This window comes from Anthonomus grandis, chromosome 15, assembly GCF_022605725.1.
Source record: "Anthonomus grandis grandis chromosome 15, icAntGran1.3, whole genome shotgun sequence".
In the NCBI taxonomy this organism is placed as follows: Eukaryota; Metazoa; Arthropoda; class Insecta; order Coleoptera; family Curculionidae; genus Anthonomus; species Anthonomus grandis.
In genome coordinates, this window is record NC_065560.1 from 13,234,207 (window position 1) to 13,256,486 (window position 22,280).

The following is a 22,280-nucleotide window of genomic DNA, read 5'->3' on the forward strand; positions in this document are numbered from 1 at the left end:
CCTAAATCAAATCGAATAAAAAAAGTTTAGCCGACGATTGAAATTTAGAATCACCTTTCTCGTCACGACTGAGTCGCGATCGAATTCGAAGTCGTGATCATATCGAGATCGAGTCGTGATTTTAGAATCCCAACCTTGGTTTTTGACATGTATTCTGTCAATAATTTTGAATATAACCTAACACTTAAGAAGCTTCTATTCCTCGACATATAAATGGCGGTAAAAAAATGAAATTATCTCGTCGAAACTACCGGACTATGATATGTCATATAAAATGCCGCAATTTTTTAAAGTTCTTTAGCTTATCGGCTTTCTTTCTAATAGCGTTGATTGAGAATATTTATATAATATTCAATCAGTTAATCAGCAAATATTCAATCAACGCTAATAGTATATCTACGGCCAAGCCAAGCCAAAATAAAAACACGAACAATTCATCTTTTGACAGTAGCACATGGCCCTAATAACGTCTCAAAGACGAAGAAGAAGAAAAGGGACGTTTATAAAACTGACAAACTGACATTTTATTGCTAGGGGTAACTTGATAGTTGAAGTAAAAATTAACTTTTGAAAAATATTTATAATACGGGCCCTAAATATTGTAACGATATTAGCCACATCGTGAATATATCAGCTGTTATCCCACATACCGGAATCATCGCTGTGACGTAACTAGCACATCGGTCATCGCGCGAAATTTCTAGAGACTAGAGAAAAGTTAGCGGGTCTTCCCGAACCATGGTCTAGTTAGCAAAAGCGCTCGCCGCCAGAAGGTCAGTTAAAGTTGGAATATTGGCGCGATTTTTAAAATCGCTATAAATAGTAGTCAACAAATACCGTATAAATAAATATTTCTAGTAGTCTTTCGTTAGTTTGTTATCGTGTTTAGTAGATATATGTAAAATAAATCAGTTTACTGTTTTTTATCAATTCACACCTTAACGAACGGTAAAAATGTTACATTCGGGTCAGGTTTAAAGTATAAATTAGACCTCAGCCAACTCGACAATTGTGACAATTAAATATTTGTAAGAAATCGAAGAAAAATAAATCGGACTAGAGGGTGTGAAAATGGGAAAGCTGGTAGACCTAAAAGTTGCTGAGCTGAATAAAAGGGACTACGATTTGTCAAGAAAGAAAGCGGACTTGTAGGAGCGGCTCCGAAACGTATTCCTTGAGGAAGGCGATGCTTGAAAAATGATTTTATGTTGATGATGTTACAACGGTTAAAAAAATTATTTTAGAAAACCAGGAGGAATTAAAAGAAGAATATGTTTCATCTATGGAGGACAGGATCCAGGAAGTTCAAAACAAAATCACGATATTGGATGTTCACACTTTTGATGAGTTGCCCCGATAAGCAGTAGATACAAGAACGAAGTTTGTGCTCATACGGAATCTGTTGAACTGCTGCGCCTTAAACCACCTCAATTTAATGGTACTACAGCGTCAGTTCAAAGCAGTTGCAAAAGCAAACTGTTGGTCACCCAAGTGAAAGCCTTGACGTTAGCCTTGATAGAAGATGCTGCTGCCATCTTGCAAAAAACTCACTACACACTATATACTTAAGCACACTAGCACATACACTTAAGCTAAATTTGAAATTCGACGTTTGATCTTGCCGTCGTGCTCGTTGTTGCTAGGAGAAATCCATGCCGATGGGTCAAGAGTATATCTTGGAATAACAAAGCCTCTAGGAAAGATGAGGGAAAGATTTTACAAGTTCAATAGCAAGGCAAACGTAAGAGACTTATGCAGGAAATGCGTTATGCGGGGTGTCCCACTTAATATGGATACAAGCCAATATCTTGGTTGTTTGTTAAGCGATCTTTTTTGGTAGGAGGCATAGGCTAAAAGATTTGACTTTGAGACACATTTTGTTTAAGATAAAAAATGCGTTAGCCCATAAACGTACTTTTTAATGGAGTTTGATATTTTTCGATTTAAGAGCAAATTATCTTTAGGCCACTATTTATTTCAAATCTGTTAATTTATATTGAATCCTCCTTCCTAAGATGCTACTGCAATACATACACATTCAGATGGCGTGGTGGATCAAATTAATAGAACCATTAATCGGTATTTGGCCAAAGTAGTATCTAGTCACCAAAGAGACTGAGATAGGTTTCTTCATTTATTTCTGCTAGCTTATCTATCGGACATCTATAAAAGCACAGGAAAATCTCCGGCTCGACTAGTGATAGAACTCCAATCAAAGATGAAGTTCTTCATCTTTGATTGGAGTTCCAGCTGAGTTACAAATGTCTGGAGGAATAGCTGAGAGAGCTGCGTCGGTGTAAGCCCAGAGCCGGGCAAGCACTAAATATAACTGATAAAGAGACTAATAAAAAGATTTTCTACCTGGTTACCAAAGAGGTATCACATTAGAAACCAACCTATACGGGATATGTTTCGAACGCTTTGTGTTCTTTAAAGGAGTAGTTGCTGAGGACCTGAGAAGGCTAGCAAATCTCAAGTTATTTTGTTTTACATTTTTGGTTTATTAGTTTCAAAAAGAAAAGTACACGGTCAATTTCCTTTTTAAAAGATTCCAACAAAGTGATATAAGTAGCAACATTCCATTCAAAAAAATTTAGTATGGTTAGGTTTCACCTTTTCGGAGGGGTTGAAAAAATTTTTTTGTACATTTTTAAAGCTTGCAAAAATTCTTATTACCTAATACTTATTCAGAAATATGTTTTTGTCAAGAACTGTAGCGAATTTATTCTAGAGTTATAGTCCTCGCCCTGCATATCATCATGGGGGATATACTACATCCCTGCGGTGTTATCTCTCCTATAGATGATACCGCTTTACTATTTTCCGGTGATTTTTGAAGAAACTATATGTGAGGGTGGAGGTGGGGCTTAGCAAGCTGTATAATGGGCTCAATAATAGCATCGTCTAATTGACATATGGCTAATTCTAGCTATATTTGGTGTATGCAGTGCAGTTAAGATCCTATCAGGTTTCCTTAGAATACCTTTCGGATGGAATGATCTCATCTGGAATGGACCATTTACATACTCTAACCCTGTGAATATTGTCATTCCAGCAACCATCGACTTAAAATGTATTATTCTAAATAAACTATTTAGTAAATTGCACTTGTAAGTTTTGGGAACATTTAATTTATAAAATTATTAAAAAAAATAGAAAAAAATTAGGATGTGCACTTGAGACGTCTTATTGGTCGCAGTTTTAAAATGAATAGAAGATTTGTAAGAACATTTTCTAACCTTGCAAAGCTTCTACATAGTTTACGAATTAAAGAATGCAGTTACTTGGTCATTAGATTGCGAATAAGTTCTTCAAAAAAGAGCGGTGTCCAATTTTGATCTATCCAGTTCATAGGCAGATCTATTTTATATACGGATGCCAGCAATGTTGAAACTGGACTCAACAGAAATCGTTAGTTGCACAAAATTAATTATGAAAAACAATCTGGGAGAGCATGGATGGTAAGGAAAAATGTATCTGACACTCCAGCAAGGCGGTATTGGTAAATGACTATTTTAAATCCTTGGTAGGAAGTATAAAGTGAGAGAAAAATTTTACTGGTTGAACAATCATGAAAATTTTAAATGCTGGTGCTGACAGGGTAAGGAATGCTAAGCTAAGGGCCCAAGAACCCGCACCAGAAGGAAAATGATGCAGTTTCTTGAAGACCACCCTCTGAACGTATTGCCATCGACATACACGCTTATTTAAAATTTCCTGAGATCCTCCCAGCAGCTTTGCACAGTCCTTGACAGTCTCGAACTGTTGTAGTGCAAGTGTTGCAGCCTGGTCTCCTGTGAAAATTGCGAAGGTTTTGCCTCTTGGCAGCCCTTCTCTCATCAGTTGGACACAGGTTTGTATTCCTATTATGCTTGCCTGTAAATTTGTTGTTTCCAGGCCCAGGTTTAGCATGAGATGTCTGCCCTGTTGTTCGTCCTCCACCATGCCCACAGCTACCCCGATCTTGGATCGTTTGGTTGCCGTGTGCCATACTGAGTAACCTCTTTGCCTGAGCCTGTCCGCTTCTGCGTCCAGTGGTCCCCTTTTCTCTTTGATGACAAAAGGTTTGTCTAGGTATGTGACCTTGGTTCTGTCTGTTCTTAGGGCCAGGCGCCCAAGGTCCTGTATCTTGTCAAATAAGGCATTGTGCCCATCTTTCGATAGGATTGTTGCGCCATTTGACAGCAGTCTTTTCGCCCCCGATATAGCTTCAGCCCGTATCACTAAGTGTAGCGGGCTTAGTCCTATCAGGTTCTCTAGGGCAGCAGTAGCGACAGGGTTGCTATGAGTTTTGTTACTTGGAGTCAACAACCACTGATAATCGTTTATGGTATCTGATGATGAGATCACATTTCCCTGTAATCCTCTCCTCATAAGCTTTTTTTGCTGCTTTGATCGGGTCCTGTTGCATTTTTGTTTAATCGAAAAATATTTTATTATTGAAATATTATATTTTATTTAACAGTTTATTATTTATGGCTTTACCAATACGAATCATACTATAAATTGTCGATGTTTTGTTGCATTTGAAGTTCAAACACAGTAGATACACGAACTTTATCATGTTTAATCCGATTATAAAGAGGAGAATTACACGTAGTTGTATTTCATAAGAAACGCCGGCAGTTGGGAAAGCTATAAGGATGGTGAGAACTAGCTTCAACTGAAGCAAGTTTTTCTTTCAGCAATCTGATTTCTTCTTCTATCTGTGTCAATTTTCTTGCAAGTTGAGTTTGAAGGCTTCTAGGCATAAATAGCATGAAAAACGGTTATTTTGCAAAATTACACGAACACACGCTGGAAAATACCCACCCGTGAGTCAAAGGTTAATAAGCCAGAGCACTTTTCAGCCAGGTGAAATCCGGTGAAATACAGCTGTGAGTGATGTGAATCACATATGAGCAATTGTCATCCAGATCCAAACTACAGGCACCATTGTTATGAGCTGTTGTAACATCAAGTTATAACCCACTAATATTTCAAGAATAGTAGAGAACACTCATGAATTCATCGAGAGGATCCAATATTTCGATTTATCAGATTTGATAATTTATAACGAAGCACAAAATGTAAACAAACTCAAGGCTAAGGTTTGTTTACTTTAATAAACTGATAAGCTATAAATAAACTTGTCAGGGACTAGTTTCTGTATATTTGTTAAAGACAATCCAACCATGTCTCAGATCATATTCTCTATATATAATAAAATGATTTTAAGGAATTTTTATATAATAAAACGCAAAAATGTTTAAATTCAATAAATTTGTCTACATAGAAAAGTTAGAGCAGTACAGTTCATGTAACTAATTACAAAATTTTTACAAGGTTTTCACAGAAAAGTACCCTTTTATTCTAGGCTATAGAACTATTGTTATAATTGCTATATACATTAAAATTTAAACCTAAATTTGTACAGAGCAAGTACAAAAAAAATCATAAAATAGAAGAGAAATTTGTTCACAATAAATTCGATAGTTTAAGTTATTCCTTTTGGTTTACATATGACTACAGATTCACTTTTTTAATCACTATAACTACGGCTCCTACCCGAATTTAACCTGAAAAATAAACTAAATTATTGTACCATGAATTTAATTGTAAAATTCTACACTAACAAAGCAAGATTTTAGATTTTCTAACTAGTCAGCAATCATAGGATAGGTTAGTAAGAATAGGAAGCACAAGTTAGAAATACAGTAATACAGAGCCGGTTGATATGCACTAAATTTTGTCTAGCTCTAATAGGGCATTGGCCCAGGGTAACCTATGACCATGTCTATTAGGTTCATATCCCAACATAGGTAGACAATTTTTGTAAACTATTTTATATATTCTAATTAGATTACTACTTGGACCTTTTAGTAAGTTTCACAATAAATGCAGTATTATTTTAGTTGAATGGTTTGGAATGTATAGTGTTTGTAATATCTGTCACAGTTTTTGGTACTTCCATTTATTACAACAGAAACTCACTAAGAGGGTCCAAAAAACAATTTTACCTACCTAAAATATTTCAACTATTTGTACTTATCTACTATATTTTCTTCACTACAATGCCTAGTGTTGAAAATATCGCGAAAATCAAACTCCTTTAATTTTTCATCTAGTTTTCTTCTCTCTGCTACTATTCTTTGAACACTCTCCTGACTATCATTTATTTTGGTTTTAAAATAATTAAACTTTTCCACCGCAGGGGGAATTTTTAAGGTATCGTACCCCTCTGGAGGTGGTATTATAAATGGAGTCACCTCGTGAAGATCCATAGAAGCCTGTTTTTGTAATAAATGACGCGAACTGCCGTAGTGCTTAGATTTTTGCATCACAGATAATCTATTGATATTTTCTTGATAAGGCTTCTTTTTTGGCACCTCCAACTGTTTGGTTACCGTTATTTCAGGATTAGAATAAACGATGACTTTATGGATGTCATTTTTAACATTGCGAGGCATCTCTTGAATGTTATATAGGTCAGAAAGGGAATCGTCAATATTGCGCATGTCATCCATGTTGGACACGATGATTGGCGATGTTTGAAAGTCAATAGATGGCGCTTGCCGTTTGATTGTAGGGTTTTGGTTGAGTTCGGTATCCGGAGAGTTAAAGGTGAAGTTTGAGGGTAGAGATAAAACCTGGAATGTTTATTTAAAGAAATTACAATATTTGGATTATTATACTTATATAGTTAAGAAAAAGGTGCAAAATTACGTCTCCGATCATAGAGATTTTTTTAGTGGGTAAGATATTGTAGAGAATGGTCCGAGATTATTTATTCTAATGATTTGTCATTTATAAAGATCTTCGCACACATTTCATGAAAAGTATCTTTCCAGGTTATTTTTAACTAGATACACTGCTATAATTTTGAATCTTTAGAAGAGCTTGCCTTTTGGCGAAGAAAGTCTATGGAAAATTGATTTTTTAGACATTTTCATAAAATGATTTTATTTGTAAATTTTTTTAACTATAATATTACAGCTTTTGTCGATGCTAGTAATAGCTGATGATACACAATCTGCATGTGTGTAAGAGAGTTACAATCCAGTAGGTATCATGATAACTATGATAAAGTTTATAGTTAAATGCTCTGAAAAAAAACATGACGAATAAAATTAGTTGACATCTTTATGTAAAAAATTAAAAAAATATATTAATCAAATATGATATTAGAGTAAATTTTATAGAAAATATTTTTTTAGGATAACTGATGTGAATTAAAATACAGGGTGTTTTAAAACTATGGGATCAAACTCCTAGGAGTTAGTCACTGCAATAGTAGAAAATATTTGAGTATAGTGACCCATGTCCGAAAAAGTGTCACTACGGCACAACAACCCTAAGACGTGTCAAAATTCAGAAAGATGATGAATTGCTTAAAAAGTATTTAATTTCTTTAATTCTTGTACATGATATCGTCCCAGCAATTGAATGACCTAGATAAAAAAGGGCCCATCTTTGAAAAAGTGGATTTTTCAGGAAATGCAAAAAATTGTATTTCGGATAAAGAAAGTAAAAATGTAATATATGAAATTGACCTATGTATTTGTGACATATTTCAAAATGTTTTTACACCAAATTTTTTTCTGAAAATATATGTCTACAGGATATACAGGGTTACAAAAATTCTAAAAATGGGCCCTTTTTCTTCCAAGTGATAATCTATTGAAGATTACAAAAGAACTACTAGAAAATAAAATGAAAAACAGGAAATGAAAAATATTTATTTGAAAATCTAATTACGTTTTTTTATACAGAAATATGTTTTCCATGAGCTAAGGGTCTTCCTGATCATCCTCGTGTGTACATGTAGCACCTGACAAGGTATCATAAAATGCGATAGCATTTTCATCTTTCAAAAACTTGCAAAGCTCCTTGATGTTTTGTAGTTTTAGGGCATTTATTGGTATATCACCAGAATAAACAAGCTTTTCGGGTATAGGGACACGTTCAACGCCAGGTTTCAGAAGACGAAATACATCGGGACACACACCATTCAAAGAAAAGCTGCCAAACATGAAGTACTTTGATTCAGCTTTAAAGTCAAAGAACTTGTATTTGGTTATTTGAAACTTTAACTTATTTGTGGTGAAGGTTTTTTTAAAAAACGGTTCAGACAATCCGGCTACAAAGTCCTTTACCATATTGCTTTCAAGCTCAACAACGGTAAATTTGGTACTTATGATGCTGTTCCAATTTGAAGGCGATTCAACTACTTCCCTTTTTCTTTGCATTTTTTCTATAACAGCAAAATGCCTGTCACAAGGCAGGAAACTGTGACCCCGTTGTGGAAAAAAATGCTGAACATTTTTAAAATTTCCATTAAGTACCAATGACTGCCAAAATTTTAGCATGTTTTGGTTATGATTCTGGCCCCTGCAACCGTCAGTAAATATATATAACTTTTTAACAGTGCTAGGTAGGAATGCTTCTATGTAATGGTTAAGTACAGAGAGAACTTCGTTACAGCCCCGCTTTGCAATATTTTCAGGCCAAGTATACATAATGCTCTTTGCTTTTTTGCCAGAGTAAATGGACATACAGTACAACCAAAGTTGTCTTTTATAAAAGACATCACTAGTACACATATGTGGACAGGGAATATTTTGTTTAAAGTCGAAGCAGAGAACTTCTGTATCTTCATTTTCTTTAGCTTTCATCAAACATTCTTGCATCTTTGTGTAAAATAGCTTTGCTTTTTTCTTATGTAACTTAAGATCTATTTCATAACCTCTTCTTAATGCGCCATTTTTTTCGCGGGAAATTTTGGCCTCTATTTCTGAACACGTAGTACAAACATCTGAACGAGGGCGACCAAACGTGTAGTTGTAGTTGTCACGAAAATACTGTAGATAAAAAGAATATTTCACTTCACATTTCAATTTTTGGAAATTCAGATCATTTTGTTTGGCGTCGAGTAGGACTTCTGGGTAATGTTTTTCCAGAAACATTTCATACATTTTCAAAACAATCAGCTGTGGTGACAGATACCTTCTTCGCTCACCGCTTGGTCCATAGTGCACAATATAATGTGGAAAACTTTGTATATGTGCATCAATATTTTGAACAACAATACCAGATAATTTGTTTTTTCGGTTAGTGTGCTTGCCACGATTATCGGTTGGCACAGCGGCTAAAGTCTTGCACGCTCCAATATTTCGCACCCTCTTGACTCCAATTCCATGCAAACTGGCAAAGCCTTCACGACATACAGATAACACCCTTTCACCGACATGCACTTTATACGAAAAATTAAACTTCTTCTTGAACACTCCCTTTCTTTTTCGGTTTACTGACGATACTGTGATAAGAGGTTGTAAGTGAACATTCTGGGCCCCATGATCTCCAATCTCATTAAAATTTTTCAATATACGAGCCATCTCTTCTTTTGATAATGATGTAAGACATTTTCGTTTACATCTACACAAAAATAAGATATATTTTAAACTATATACAACATTCTTTACAATCCTAACTTACCTGCATTTTTGACCTGTTTGTCTAGCAGCTTTTCTTCCTGATTTACCAATGTACTCCTCCCCTTTTGCCTTTAACTTTTTATTTTTGACACTTTTCCACTCTTCAATTTTCCTCTTTCTTTTCAATTTTATAACACTTGCTTCCTCATTTTCTAAGACATCCATGATTATATGAATCAAGAAACAAAAATCCAAAAACCACACTGATATTTTATTGTTATTATTATGATTTGAAGGTTATGTTTACAAATATCAACACAAATTATGGGTATTTAACTTGGCGAAAGAAAGGCCCAAATGTAGCAGATGGGCCCTTATTCTTCTCAGCAGAGAAAAACAGCTGATTCAATCCGTTTTAGAGTACGTTTAGTGGGCCTTTCTTCTACTCGGTATATGCCAACTTTGACAAGGAATCAGAATTCATAAAAAACGGGTTTTCGACAAACAGCACAGATGGGCCCTTTTTCGTCTAGGCTATTCAATTGTTCAAAATGTCAATGTCAATGTCAATGTACGACCTTCCATAGCTTGTGCGGAACTGGGTGCACTCAGGACAAAAAGTGCCACCTTGGTGCCTCAATGGGTTATATAAACTTGCACTAATTTCACTAATAGTTTGTAAATTTTACCCTGGTTTTGCATTCGTGCGACATTTTTTTCCCAATAGATTTCGCTATTAGTGACCGATGAAGCCTTCTTCACAAAAGATGGTATTTTTAATAGTAGGGATAGCCATGTTTGAGACGAAGAAAATCCCCATGCAATTTTTCGTAGAAAATATCAGCAACTATCGGTCTGTTAAGATATTGTTTAATTTACGTACTTTTTCTTTAAGGAAGTTCTTTTAGAAATTCTTGAAAATAAACTTTTTAATAAACGTTCGAAAGCATCTGTGGTTTCAGCATGATGAAGCGTCGGCTCACTTTGCTGTACAAGTGAAGATTTGGCTTAACGGTTTGGGCACCGTTAGATTGCCAAAGGTGGAGTAGTGTCACCCGATTTAACGTCGCTAGATTTTTTCCCGTGGGGACATGTACAGTCTTTGGTCTACTAAACTTCAGTAAAAATAGAGCAAGACTTAATGTGATGAATTGTAGCAGTATTTAAAAGACGAGTATCAAATTTAGTCAACTCCGCTGAAATCATGTGCGTCGGTTAAATCGGTATATTTAGGTCGGAGGAAAAAATTTTGAACAATTATTGTGACGCTATTATATACAAAAGGGAAATTTTAACGCGTCTTAGGGTCATAGTGTCATGTGATACTTTTCCGGACATATGTTCCTATAGTCAAATATTTTCTTTTGTTGCACTGAATAACCCCTAGAAGTTTGATCCCATAGTTCCGAAACACCCTGTATAACATAAAGACTAAATAATGTAATATTTAATGCAATGTCGCCAAAACCACCTGTTATTCGTCATTCCAGAATGACACAAGTGGGCACACCGCACGACATCTCTGGACACGCATGAAAGATTAGCGAATCTTCCGGACAGTGTTCTGCCGAGTATATATAAGGAGTCGCGTCGCCTCTGAAAAGCCAGTTGAAAGTTAAATTGCTGGAATATATTGCAGAGATAGAAGAAAACTCTGTCACACACATCCATTTAAAAAGTGAACTTGCCAAGTATTCTCCCAATGTCAAATCATATTGGGTACAATGGAACTCTCTAATTTTGGAAGATGGACTGTTGAGGCGGAAAATGGTTGACTACGACGGCAAAAAGTAAAGGCAAAGCGTGCCTAGATATCTGATTTTGGAGTTGCTATAAGAAATTCATGCCGGTGTGTCAAAAAGACACTTTGAAGTAACAAAGACTCTGGGAAAAGTGAGAGACAAATTGTACCTAGTAAATAGCAAGGCGTAGGAAGAGAAGAAAGGACTAGTAGGAAGTTGCTTTGAAAGGATTGCTATTGACGTTTCTGGTCCGTTCCTCGCATCATAATCAGACAATAAGTACATCGTGGTCTTGATGGATAACTTCAGCAAAAGAATTGAGGCGTACCCTCTTCCAAATTAGGAAGCCACTACTATCGCCGACGTCTTAAAAAAAATGTATGTGCCAATTTGAGGTACCTTTGGAGCTACATTCATATCAATGAAATTTTAAAGCCTAGAAGCCTTTTGAATCAAGAAAATGACAACTACTGCATTAGCAGATTCGCTGTGAGATTGCATCGTGGAACGAATGAACATGACCATTATTCAGTATTTGGCCAAAGTAGTTTCTATTCGCCAAAGAGACTGGGATAGCTTTCTTCATTTGTTTCTGCTTCATGATAGCACAGGCGAGTCTCCGGCACGAATAGTGATGGGAAAAGCACTCCGTCTTCCATGCGATGTGAAGTGTGGTGGCCTGCCAGGAATCGATGTTGCTGGGAAGGACTACATTCATAATCAAGTAAGCATTTTCGTTAAAGATGATAACGATTGGATGAAGGACGCATATAATGTCAATGTCAAGAATCCAAGATACAACAATAGTGACTTGGTTTGACTCTATGACTCTAAGAGATGGAAAAGTTTATCACTGAAGCTTCAAACATCCTGGGATAAGCTATACGAAGTGCTGAAAGCCATCAACAATGTTCTTTATAGAATAAAAAAAGCCGGCGAGGGGGAAAGCTCGAGTCATTCACTTTAACCGACTGCCTCCATATTATGGGAAATACGAAGACCCTAAGCTGCGGCAAATTCAACCAAAGTCAGATATGTCATTCGATGAATTTATGGCCTATCATTCTAATGGTCGAAGAAGTCGGTAAGGCGTGACCCGTGAAGTGCATGAAGATCTGTTTACTGCTCTAGTTGAGTATAATCTGGCAAATTATGTGGCTGAGAATTTACAAATGTGTGGAAGAAAAGCTGAGGCTTTGCATAGGATTCGGGAAAATACATTAGTTGCATTGGTCTAACCCCGGAGTCGGACAAGCGCTCACTCGATGAAGAGACTGATTTTCTACCTGGTTACCAAAGAGGCGTCACACCAGAAGCCAATCTATAAGAACGTTTGAGACGCTTTATGTTTTCTAGAGGAGGAGTTGCTTGCCGATGATCTGATAAGCCTAGCAATTCCCAAACTGGCATGCGGAGTCGATAACCTGGACTGAAGGATGATTCGCAGTATACTAGAAGTAGTCTTTAGGGCTACAGGCGTGCAAGTTCTGATGAGCTGTTATAGTTCTTAACATCGCTTTCTGGAGAAAGCCGTTGATTCTTACTTCTACAAGAGGTCCAATTGCAAAAGGAAAATCTTCTGCCGATATCGACATTTACCATATTTGGTACCATTTCGAAAGAAATGAGCTCAAATCAATCATAATCTAGATTATTTTTAATTATCAGTTAAATAAAGCTATTAAACTATTTTTAATGATATATATAACTAAAATACATTTTTATTATTCATCTCAAATTTTTTAGTGGCAACGTTAGTATCGTTACGCGAATTTCTTGATTTATGGGAGTTTGCTGTCCTCGCTTCCATTGTCCATGGGTATCTGATTTGGCGTTTGTCTGCTTTTGGTCTAGAAGAGGAATTTTTAACTTTTCAAGATCGGTATCGATTTTTATTTTCGGCCTTGCTGACACATGTAAGAAGCTTGTATGGTGAGAATCGTATGCCGGCCATGTTGCTTCGCAAAATTGACAGGAAGCTGACAGAAATGACGTTGTTGACATTGATTGATAGAACATCATTTGTTATATGATTTGAGTTGGCAGAGTTTGTTTTTAAATGTATGCTGGAAACGTGGGTTGGGATTGTATTAAAAATGCTTTTAATTTTCTTTTCCTAAAAAGTTCTCTTTCAATATCGGGAGTAATGTTTTAATTGATTTGCAGCGATAACACTTTTCTGACAATATTTCTGTAAGAAAACGTGATTTTATTTATTACTATTATATTTTTGAATTGTCAATTTTTAATCTTTAATAAAATTGAATTCAATTGGTTTCAGTAAAGAAACCAGTGAAAAGGCCTCATTTTATTTGCCACAATTAAAACAATGATTAAAATTTTCTTGTAAATATCCTTCATGAAAGAGTATTTATGTACCTATATTAAATGGTAATAATAAAAAAATAAAAGATTTTTTCAATTTCCTTCAATCGCCATTACAAGAAAAACATGGAGAGAGATATGCAATGTAAATTTTATTAAGACTTTGAGCTATAGAATTTGTTCTGATCAGTTCTTTCCAACAAATTTTAATAACGGTGATACTACTGATACTGCTGGCTTTTCACTACAATACTTGTTAAGTTATAAATATTTGTTTTGTCATTATTTTTCCCTTGAATCATTTAGTGAATTTATTTATAAGGTTTGCACTGCCTATTTTTTTATTTTATTTAATGCTCGTATCATACCACTTCCTCTGTTCACTGATACGAGACGAGATGTGTGTGAAGCCAGCGTCTGATCCAGAGAAAAACAAACCACCGAGAAGGGACAAAGCCGGGACCGATTTTTCTTGCGCATGTGCGAGCTTATTTGGTATACCTGTCTTATTGCCGATCCCCTCCCAGCCGTCGGTTAGTCCGGTAATATTCGACGCCTACTTTAGTCTAGTCAAGTGTTGTCTGAATTTTTCTCTGTGTTTATTTTTTGTGTGTGTTGTCATTGTGCTCTTTATTTTATTAAAAACTTTTATAATATGCCTTATACCTGTGCTTTTCGTGGATGTCATTCAAAGACAGGGTGTGGTGTTTCTTTCTTTGCTTTTCCGCAGGAAGAAGATCGGTAAGTTCAACTTTTCATTTAATTGTTTCCACTCAAAATAAGTTGTTTCTTTTTTTGTTTTTCGTAATTACAGGAATTCATTATTTATTTTTCATTAAATTCGTAATTACAGTAATATGAGGTATTTATCTATGCAGTAATTTAAAAAAAATACATAAATTTAGCTTTTGAATTAAACGTGTAATTTTATGACTTTCAGTGCCAAGTTATGGCTGGCAGCTTGCTATAGAACAGACTTGTTTTCGATACCTAGAGAACAACTAACCAGAAACTATAAGCTCTGTGAGTACTATTTTGATGAGAAGTTTTATAGTGCAAGGCCCTCAAGAAAGCGTTTGTTACCTAACGCGTTACCAACATTATTTCCTAATCCCACAAAAAGGACTTGTGAAGGTGAACAGCTTGAGGAAGGGCCGCCAAAAAAAGTCTCAAAGGAAAAGGACATAAAAATTCTATCAGGTTAGCTTTTGATGGGTTAACTTAACTATAATTTTTACCTACTAACTAATATTAATTTTATGCTTGAAACTCTATTTTGCACATAAAAATATATTGTGTATATATTATATTTCTTCTTTTTAGATATTTTAATACAGCCTGCAATTATGAAACCAGCAACGTTGGCCCAGCAAAGTATTGCCGAAAAAAATTCTCCTTATGACAGAACTAAGACGCCTGAAAAACACCCATTATTGGATATTTTTTCTGGTAAGATTCTCTTATTTCAGTTTAGTAGGTTGGAATAAGTTTTCAGTAAGAATGGATTATTCTTCAGAAAACCCTAATTAGTTTTATACCATTTTATAACAAGGCCCAGACAAGGTCTTGTTATAAAATGGTTATACAAGACTTGTCTGGGACAGGTACCAGGATTAGGATTAGGTACCAAAATGTCTGGACCCCATATAAAATGGGTAAAATAATACCCTTTGTCTTTGTTTCCATTTTTATGAAAACCAACCTCACAATCACTTATTTATAATTTATTTAAAGTTTGAAAACCAAATACATAGGTAGTTTTACCTGAGCAGAATTTCCAAATTTATTTTAGTTTACCATATAGTCTATCAGTTTTACTTTCTGATTTTATTCATATTAAATATGTAAAGTTTTAAAATGTTAAAGCATTTTTTTATTATTTGCAGGCCCAAGCACTTCACAATATTCAGTGTGCGAGCCCCTCGGCAACCTCCTATCTATCGAAATAGATAAACCGTCCGAGAATTCTCCACCAGGCCTTCTTTCTCCGTCAGCTTCTACTCAGACTTCTTCTCAGCTGAGTAGTAACACTTCCCGAAAGCGAAAACTTCGACTGCAAATTAAAAAAATGAGAAAGTTTGGTGTAACTGCTAAAGCACGCCAAAAAGAAGATCCTGATGTAAGAGATTTTAACAGGTTATGTGACAAATTTCTAAGTAAACCTTTGGCATGTGTTATTAAAACTCATGTGGCACTAAAGGGCAAGAGACGCAAATCTCATAGATTTTCTATGGAATTAAAACAATTTGTCTTAACATTGCATTTTTTAAGCCCCAAGGCATATAAATTCATAGGTAGTTTGCTTACTCTACCAACAAAAAGAAGTTTGCATAGAATTACAGAAAATATTTCTTGCCAGCCCTTTATTAATAATGCAGTTTTATATAAAGCTCTTCAAATCAAACTTAACACCCTGCTTGAGCAAGACAAGCATTGCATTTTGTGCATTGATGAAATATCTTTAAAGGCTAATATTGCTTTTAACGTTACACAAGATAGAATTGTGGGATTTGCAGATCTTGGTGAACAAACCGAAGAACCATTTATTTGTAAAAATGCGTTAGTTATTATGGCTAGAGGATTATATTCTTCCTGTAAGCAGCCTTTAGCGTATTTTTTAGTAGGTTCACAATTAAAAGCCTCCAAATTAAAAACTATTATGGGGGAGCTTATTCCTAAATTACTGGAAATTGGACTTAAAATAGAAGGTATTGCTAGTGATATGGGGTCAAATTTTATTGAACTTTCTAAATTGTTAGGTGTGACACATGAAAACCCAGAATTTCAATTCGGAGACCAAAACTTGTTATATATTTTTGATCCATGTCATCTAGTCAAAGCAACAAGAAATAATCTATTTAATCATTTATTTCACTTTGACGAAAAAAAAAACATCATGGACTTTCATAAATGATTTCTATCGTGCAGATAAACAACAGTTTTATAGATGTGCCCCAAAGTTGACAGATTCCCATATATGTCCCTCAGCATTTGAAAAAATGAAAGTAGGTCTCGCTAGCCAAGTTCTTAGCCATACTGTGGCAAGTGGGATGAATACTTATGTAACTGTAGGTGCACTCCCTGCCGATGCATTTGGAACCATAGAGGTAATTGAGAAATTCAATAACCTCTTTGATTTATTAAACTCAATATCCTTGGAAGATCCTTGTAAATTTAAAAATGTTTATGATGGATCACCATACCAAATAGAATTTTTCCATGAGATGTTACTTTTTTTAAACAAATTAAAAATTTGTAACTCTAGCAATAAAGATATCACAAATTCTGTGAAATTTCGTAATTGCTGGATGGTTACAATCAGAAGCACGATAAAAATATGGGAAAAATTATCAACATTGGGTTACAAGTATCTCAAGACTAGGAGGTTAAATACAGATTGTATCGAAAACTTCTTTGGTGCTGTAAGGCAGCAAAGTGGGAATAATGTTAATCCAACACCACTGCAATTCCAAAGAGCGTTTAAAAAGCTGTTCTGTCAGAATTACTTACATTCGGAAAGAATGAATTGTAAAAATGATTTGGATAGTATATTGATGAACGTCAAATCCATAAATATACCCGAAATGTTCAATGAAAAAAAATTTGAAGTTGCAAAAGGTATTGCACTTCAAAACTATAGTTATAGGACCGACCATATTCCCACAGAAAATGCCTTTCGGTATGTTTGTGGCTATATTATGAAAAGAGCACTTGAAGTTCATATTAACTGTGATACCTGCACCAATTTCGGCAAAATGTGTGATGAAATGGATATAAATAGATTATTTCTTCATTTTAAGGCTTATAATTCCAGTATATGTAACTTTGGTGGCTTACAATCTCCTCCAGAAGAGTTTATTTCATATATATTTAAATTAGAGGAAATATTCAATTGTAATTTTGAGAAAATGTGCATAAACCAGGGAATATCTAACAATTTATTTAACATAATGAAAACTATTAATTATGAACACCCTTGTTCACATTTTCCAAAAACCTTTATCTTAAAATTATTTATAAGGTTGAAAATATTTTACACCATTAAATATAATAATAGGGTCTTAAAAACAAATAAAGATAAAAATGTTCGAAAACTAAAAATTTTGCGGAATGTATAAATGTACCTAGGTTTAATTCAATTATTGCCAATGTATTTTTGTGTTTCATTATACAATGAGCCAATATTATTTCCTCAAAAAATAAAAGTTTGTTTAGAAGATTTTTTGTTTTACATTATTTATCCTAAATGGTAATTTTTATAGTTGGCACTATACCGGCTACTACCGGCACTATAGTTGGCACTATGACACAGAAAAAAGGGAACACGCAATAACTTTTTATTTTTCAAGATAAACAAATGAAATTTGATATGTCAATAGAATGGTTATAAAGGCATATTTTGAAGTATTCAATTGTTTTATCTTGAAAAATAAAAAAGTTGTTGCGTGTTCCCTGTTTCCTGTATCACCCGGTATAGTTTAGGTATACCTATAACTTACTACTATACCAACAGTAAAATAATGTAATAGTTTTGATTTCAAATTCCCAATAAAATTTTTAATCTATTAATTGTCGTATTTCTCTCCGTGTACGGAACTATTAAATTGCCAAAACGATTTTTCTCCGTTACTTTATAAGTAGCGCCAGTCATTTAAGCCCGCTCAAGGTCACCAAAATTGGACCCCAGAAAATCAACGGTAAATGCGGGTTTTGTCGCTTCTCGGTGGTTTGTTTTTCTCTGTCTGATCGATATCCAGCGACCAAATCGAGAACGAGTATGTAGTGAACGAGAACGAGCATATGTCGGTTGCCAGCAACCTATTTATAGTCCGAAATCGCTGTTAATTAATCAATATAATGCCTGTATCTCCTCAAATTCCCAAGGGGTTTTAATAATTTTTTGTCCAGATCTTTACAATGAATACCTAAAATATGGTGGTCCCAAACCTAAGGTTTTGTTGTGAAAATTAATTAAAAAGTCAAATGTTAAAGAAATGAAAAAGGCTCTAACTCCTAAAACTCCTTAGGGATTTGAATAAAACTTTTTTTTGTAATTATTAATAAACATCTAAACCCATTTCAGATGGCTGCAAATCTCTAGGAACGAAAGTTTTTTTATAAAAAAGCTATTGAATTGTTAGATGTGAAAAAATATAAACGGCTATTATTTCCAAAACTCCCAAAGGAGTTAAATACAATTTTTTTCTTTAATCTAAATCAAAGTTTACAGAATAGAATACCGTACTCTATTCTGTAAATTTTGTCTAAATCCTTTGGTAGTTTTGGGAGTTATATCGATATACGATGAAAATAAATATTTGTAGTAGTCGTAAGTGATCGTGTTTAATACTATAAGTGTGTAAATAAATCGGTTGACGATTTTGGTTCATCGATGTAAATACAGATGGATCATGGATAGAAAGTACCAAGTCAAAAAGGCAACAAACACAGGACAATCATTGCTAGAAAAACATACTATAGTTTTTCAAGGGAAGGTATTTGCTATACTTAAAGTAGCAAACAAACGAAAATTTGGAAAGTACCGAGGGGATTTGTATCTACTCTAATAGTCACGCTGCCCTCAAAGCTATTCAAAAACCGCTCAGCGATAGTCCAGGAATGCAGAGACGCAGTGAAAAGACTGGCAGCACAAAAGAAATTGAGATTGAGGTGGATCCCAGGCCACCAGGATGTAGAGAGCAATGAACGGGCCTGCGAACTAGCAAGACAAGGTTCCGTTAGCCTGGGAAAAAATAAGAGAGATAATTGGAGAATGGCAGAAGGATGTATTCAGGCCAAGGCTTTGGAGCATCAGATAATGATAGCTCTAAAGTAAACCGAATCCTAATAACGAAACGGCAAGGGATCAAGAATTTGGTGGGAATCCTAGCTGCGCATAACTGCCTAAGCAGGCATCTACATCTTCTTGGTATAAGAGAAAGTCCAGCCTGTCCGAATTGCGGTACAGGGGAGAAAACTTCATGCCACATATTAGGTAGGAATTTGCTGAAGAAAAAATTTTTTGAGCTACGACACTAACTAACTACTAGATTAACTAGAAGATCTTAAAGATCGGGACTGCGACAGCGTACAAGCCTTTATTAAGACGAGTCTACTTAGTGAACACCGTGCATTGGAAGTGGAGACGTTGGGTGATTCTGGGGTTGGCGAAAAAGTACTTTTACGCCTACTTTGCGAACTCTAGCTTCCCCACCCTTACTACATGGTAGAATTTAAGAAATCAGATGATCTGCACAATATGAATTTGCCGATTTCTATGGGCCAAATATTGGACGGATCTTGCGGACATAATGCGTTTCGCACATATTGCATAGGGATGTAATGCTATTTGATTAATTATATTATCATTTATTAGGGCCAAATTACGGACCAGCTGGTAAAGTTCCTGAGTGTTATCAGGCAGATAAATTCTATTCTCTCGGTAAACCTACCAATAGCTGTAGGAGGTATTATAAACCAAATTTTAACCTGTTGTTAAGTAGCAGAAGGTTTACAGTTTGGCAACAACACCTCTTACCACTAATGAGGAAATAATTTATAATTTAAGAACACTGGTGTTAATAAGTGTTGAGGGACTGCCTTTAAGATATGATGATGATAGAAAGCGACAGAATATGGTGGCTCAAACGTTCCTACATGGAATTTCTTAGATGTATATTTTCTTTTCATTTCTCAGTCACATAACAGTGGCATAGCCAGCAAAGAGGGACAGGTGAGGGAAGGGTATAATCTTAAGTCGGGCATTATCATATTAAATAATGGGAGATTTAACCAGATGAAAAATAACAAAATACTCATACAGATTAAGAACAAAAATTAGAATATTATACATAAACTTCTTACAAAACTGTGCAAGATGCCAACTCTTTGACAAATTTGACGTTATAAATTTCCTGGTAAACCTTTTATACGGTGGTTTTTCCAGTTGTTAACTTATTGTACTGGCAAACAATAATCATCCCATCAATTATTGGCTTCCCTGTAGATTTTACAGAAAAAATGTAAGATAACTTTTTGAAGAGACCAATCTGGCAAACCCTCGTGCAAAGTTTCAAAAAATTTTAATAAGCGAATCTTGAATTATTCAATTAAATGTAATTGCAAAATTACCAAATTTTCGGTTCAGGTAAAACCAGACACCAGCCACCAGCAAACAATTTGTTATAAGGCTTTGTCAAATCTGACGTACAGCCGAATACAAGAAATGTTTTTTTTTTCGTTTTATCAATCTCACAACCATACATTTAAAGTAAGACACGTTAACATTACTTTTTATCTAAACTTTTATTTAATCTAACGATGAAGTTAATACGTTACATTATTGACACTTTTCCTCACGTCAGTGACAATATTCATTTTACTGGTGCCCGTTTGGTTTTACCTAAACCGAAAATTTGGTAATTTTGCAATTACATTTACTTGAATAATTCAATATTCGCTCATTAAAATTTTTTGAAACTTTGCACGAGGGTTTGCCAGATTGGTCTCTTCAAAAAGTTATCTTACATTTTTTCTATAAAATGTACAGAGAAGCCAATAATTGACCACCTTAAAATTTACATGGGTTTTCCTATGTTCCGCTCGGCGACGCACCACCCGGTATAAGTTTGAATTTCCCGTCATAATTCTGTTATTAACAAATGACATAGTGTTTGCCAAGTTTAATTTGTTGATATTCGTTTTGTAGTTTAAGTGAATCTGGGATTTTTTAAGCGATAGAAAATTGTTCTTTTTTAAGAATTTTTACCGTAAATATGTAAGTAAAGTAACTATTAACACATGTTATTCACTTGGAGAATATTATGTCAAAACCGGTAATGCTTTATAACTTACTCTTGATAATTTGTATTTAATTGGACGAAATTTTTTCAACAGATACTTTTTCATTAAATGTGTGCGCGGCCATTCGATCACTATTTGACCTTTTTTTTAATATTGAATTATTTACCACTTAAAATATTTTTCATTTATAGAATTAATTTTTATTGCTATAGTTCTTTACTTACTTTTTGCAGTGGTTTTTTGGGCTTCTTCGGAAGAAATTCCTGCGTGTCCAACTGCAATGCCAAACACAAAGCCCTTCTCTCATTTTGCTCTTGTTTTTCCTGAAACTCCCTCTCTAACTGGATATCGATATCTTGCTCATCTTCCAAATGCTTATGAGACTCTTCTAAGTGCTTCATTAGCACCGCCACCACCACATTGACCAAAACAAATTGTGCCATCAGCACGAAAATCACAAAGAAAATCGGCGCAATTATCGGTGAAATACAGCAATTCTTGATACATTCATCGGTCGGATTGCATAGTTCATTATAAAGTGTGTCCTTCATAATTCCATTCCAGTTGTCTCCGGTGGCGACCCTAAACAAGGTCAGAAATGCCATGCCGAAGTTCTCGAAGTGGGCGTGTTCTCCTAAACCTTGACAAGGGGTGACCTTGCAATCTAGGCGGCCAAACAGCTCGACCCCCAGGGCCGCGAAAATGAAGAAAAGAAGGAAAAAGAGGAGCCCTAGGTTGCCGACCTGCGGAAGGGCCTGCATGACCGTATCTAGAAGTGCACGGATACCCTTCGCCATTTTTAGGAGTTTTAAAACACGTGCAATACGCATCACCCGTAGAACCTATGAAATAGAAGAAAGCCTTATTAAGGGATGTCAATAATCAAAAAAACGTATTATTAATCTAATAAAATTCATAAGTGATGTAAGCTTTTGATTAAAACCCACCTACAAAATTTTGTTTTTTTTTTAATTATGATAAGCCAAGTAGCTGTCTT

General features: G+C 35.0%; 1 protein-coding gene and 1 long non-coding RNA gene across 3 annotated transcripts in view; one reads left to right on the top strand and one right to left on the bottom strand.

The window, feature by feature from the left end:
- Positions 1-5,247: 5,247 nt before the first annotated feature.
- LOC126745146 (voltage-dependent T-type calcium channel subunit alpha-1G-like) overlaps positions 5,248-22,280 on the bottom strand; it is a 111,149-nt gene continuing 94,116 nt past the window's right edge. For both annotated transcript variants that reach the window (XM_050452866.1, XM_050452867.1), the window contains exons 25-26: positions 21,508-22,125; positions 5,248-6,629 (exon numbers count right to left, since the gene is read on the bottom strand). In XM_050452866.1, the coding sequence (XP_050308823.1) occupies positions 6,018-6,629; positions 21,508-22,125 (1,230 nt within the window). In that variant the 3' untranslated portion in view covers positions 5,248-6,017. The remainder of the gene's footprint in view (positions 6,630-21,507; positions 22,126-22,280) is intronic.
- Positions 14,568-15,512, top strand: LOC126745155 (uncharacterized). Its single transcript, XR_007663447.1, has 3 exons — positions 14,568-14,680; positions 14,804-14,929; positions 15,367-15,512. It is a non-coding gene; the product is annotated as an uncharacterized LOC126745155 (long non-coding RNA).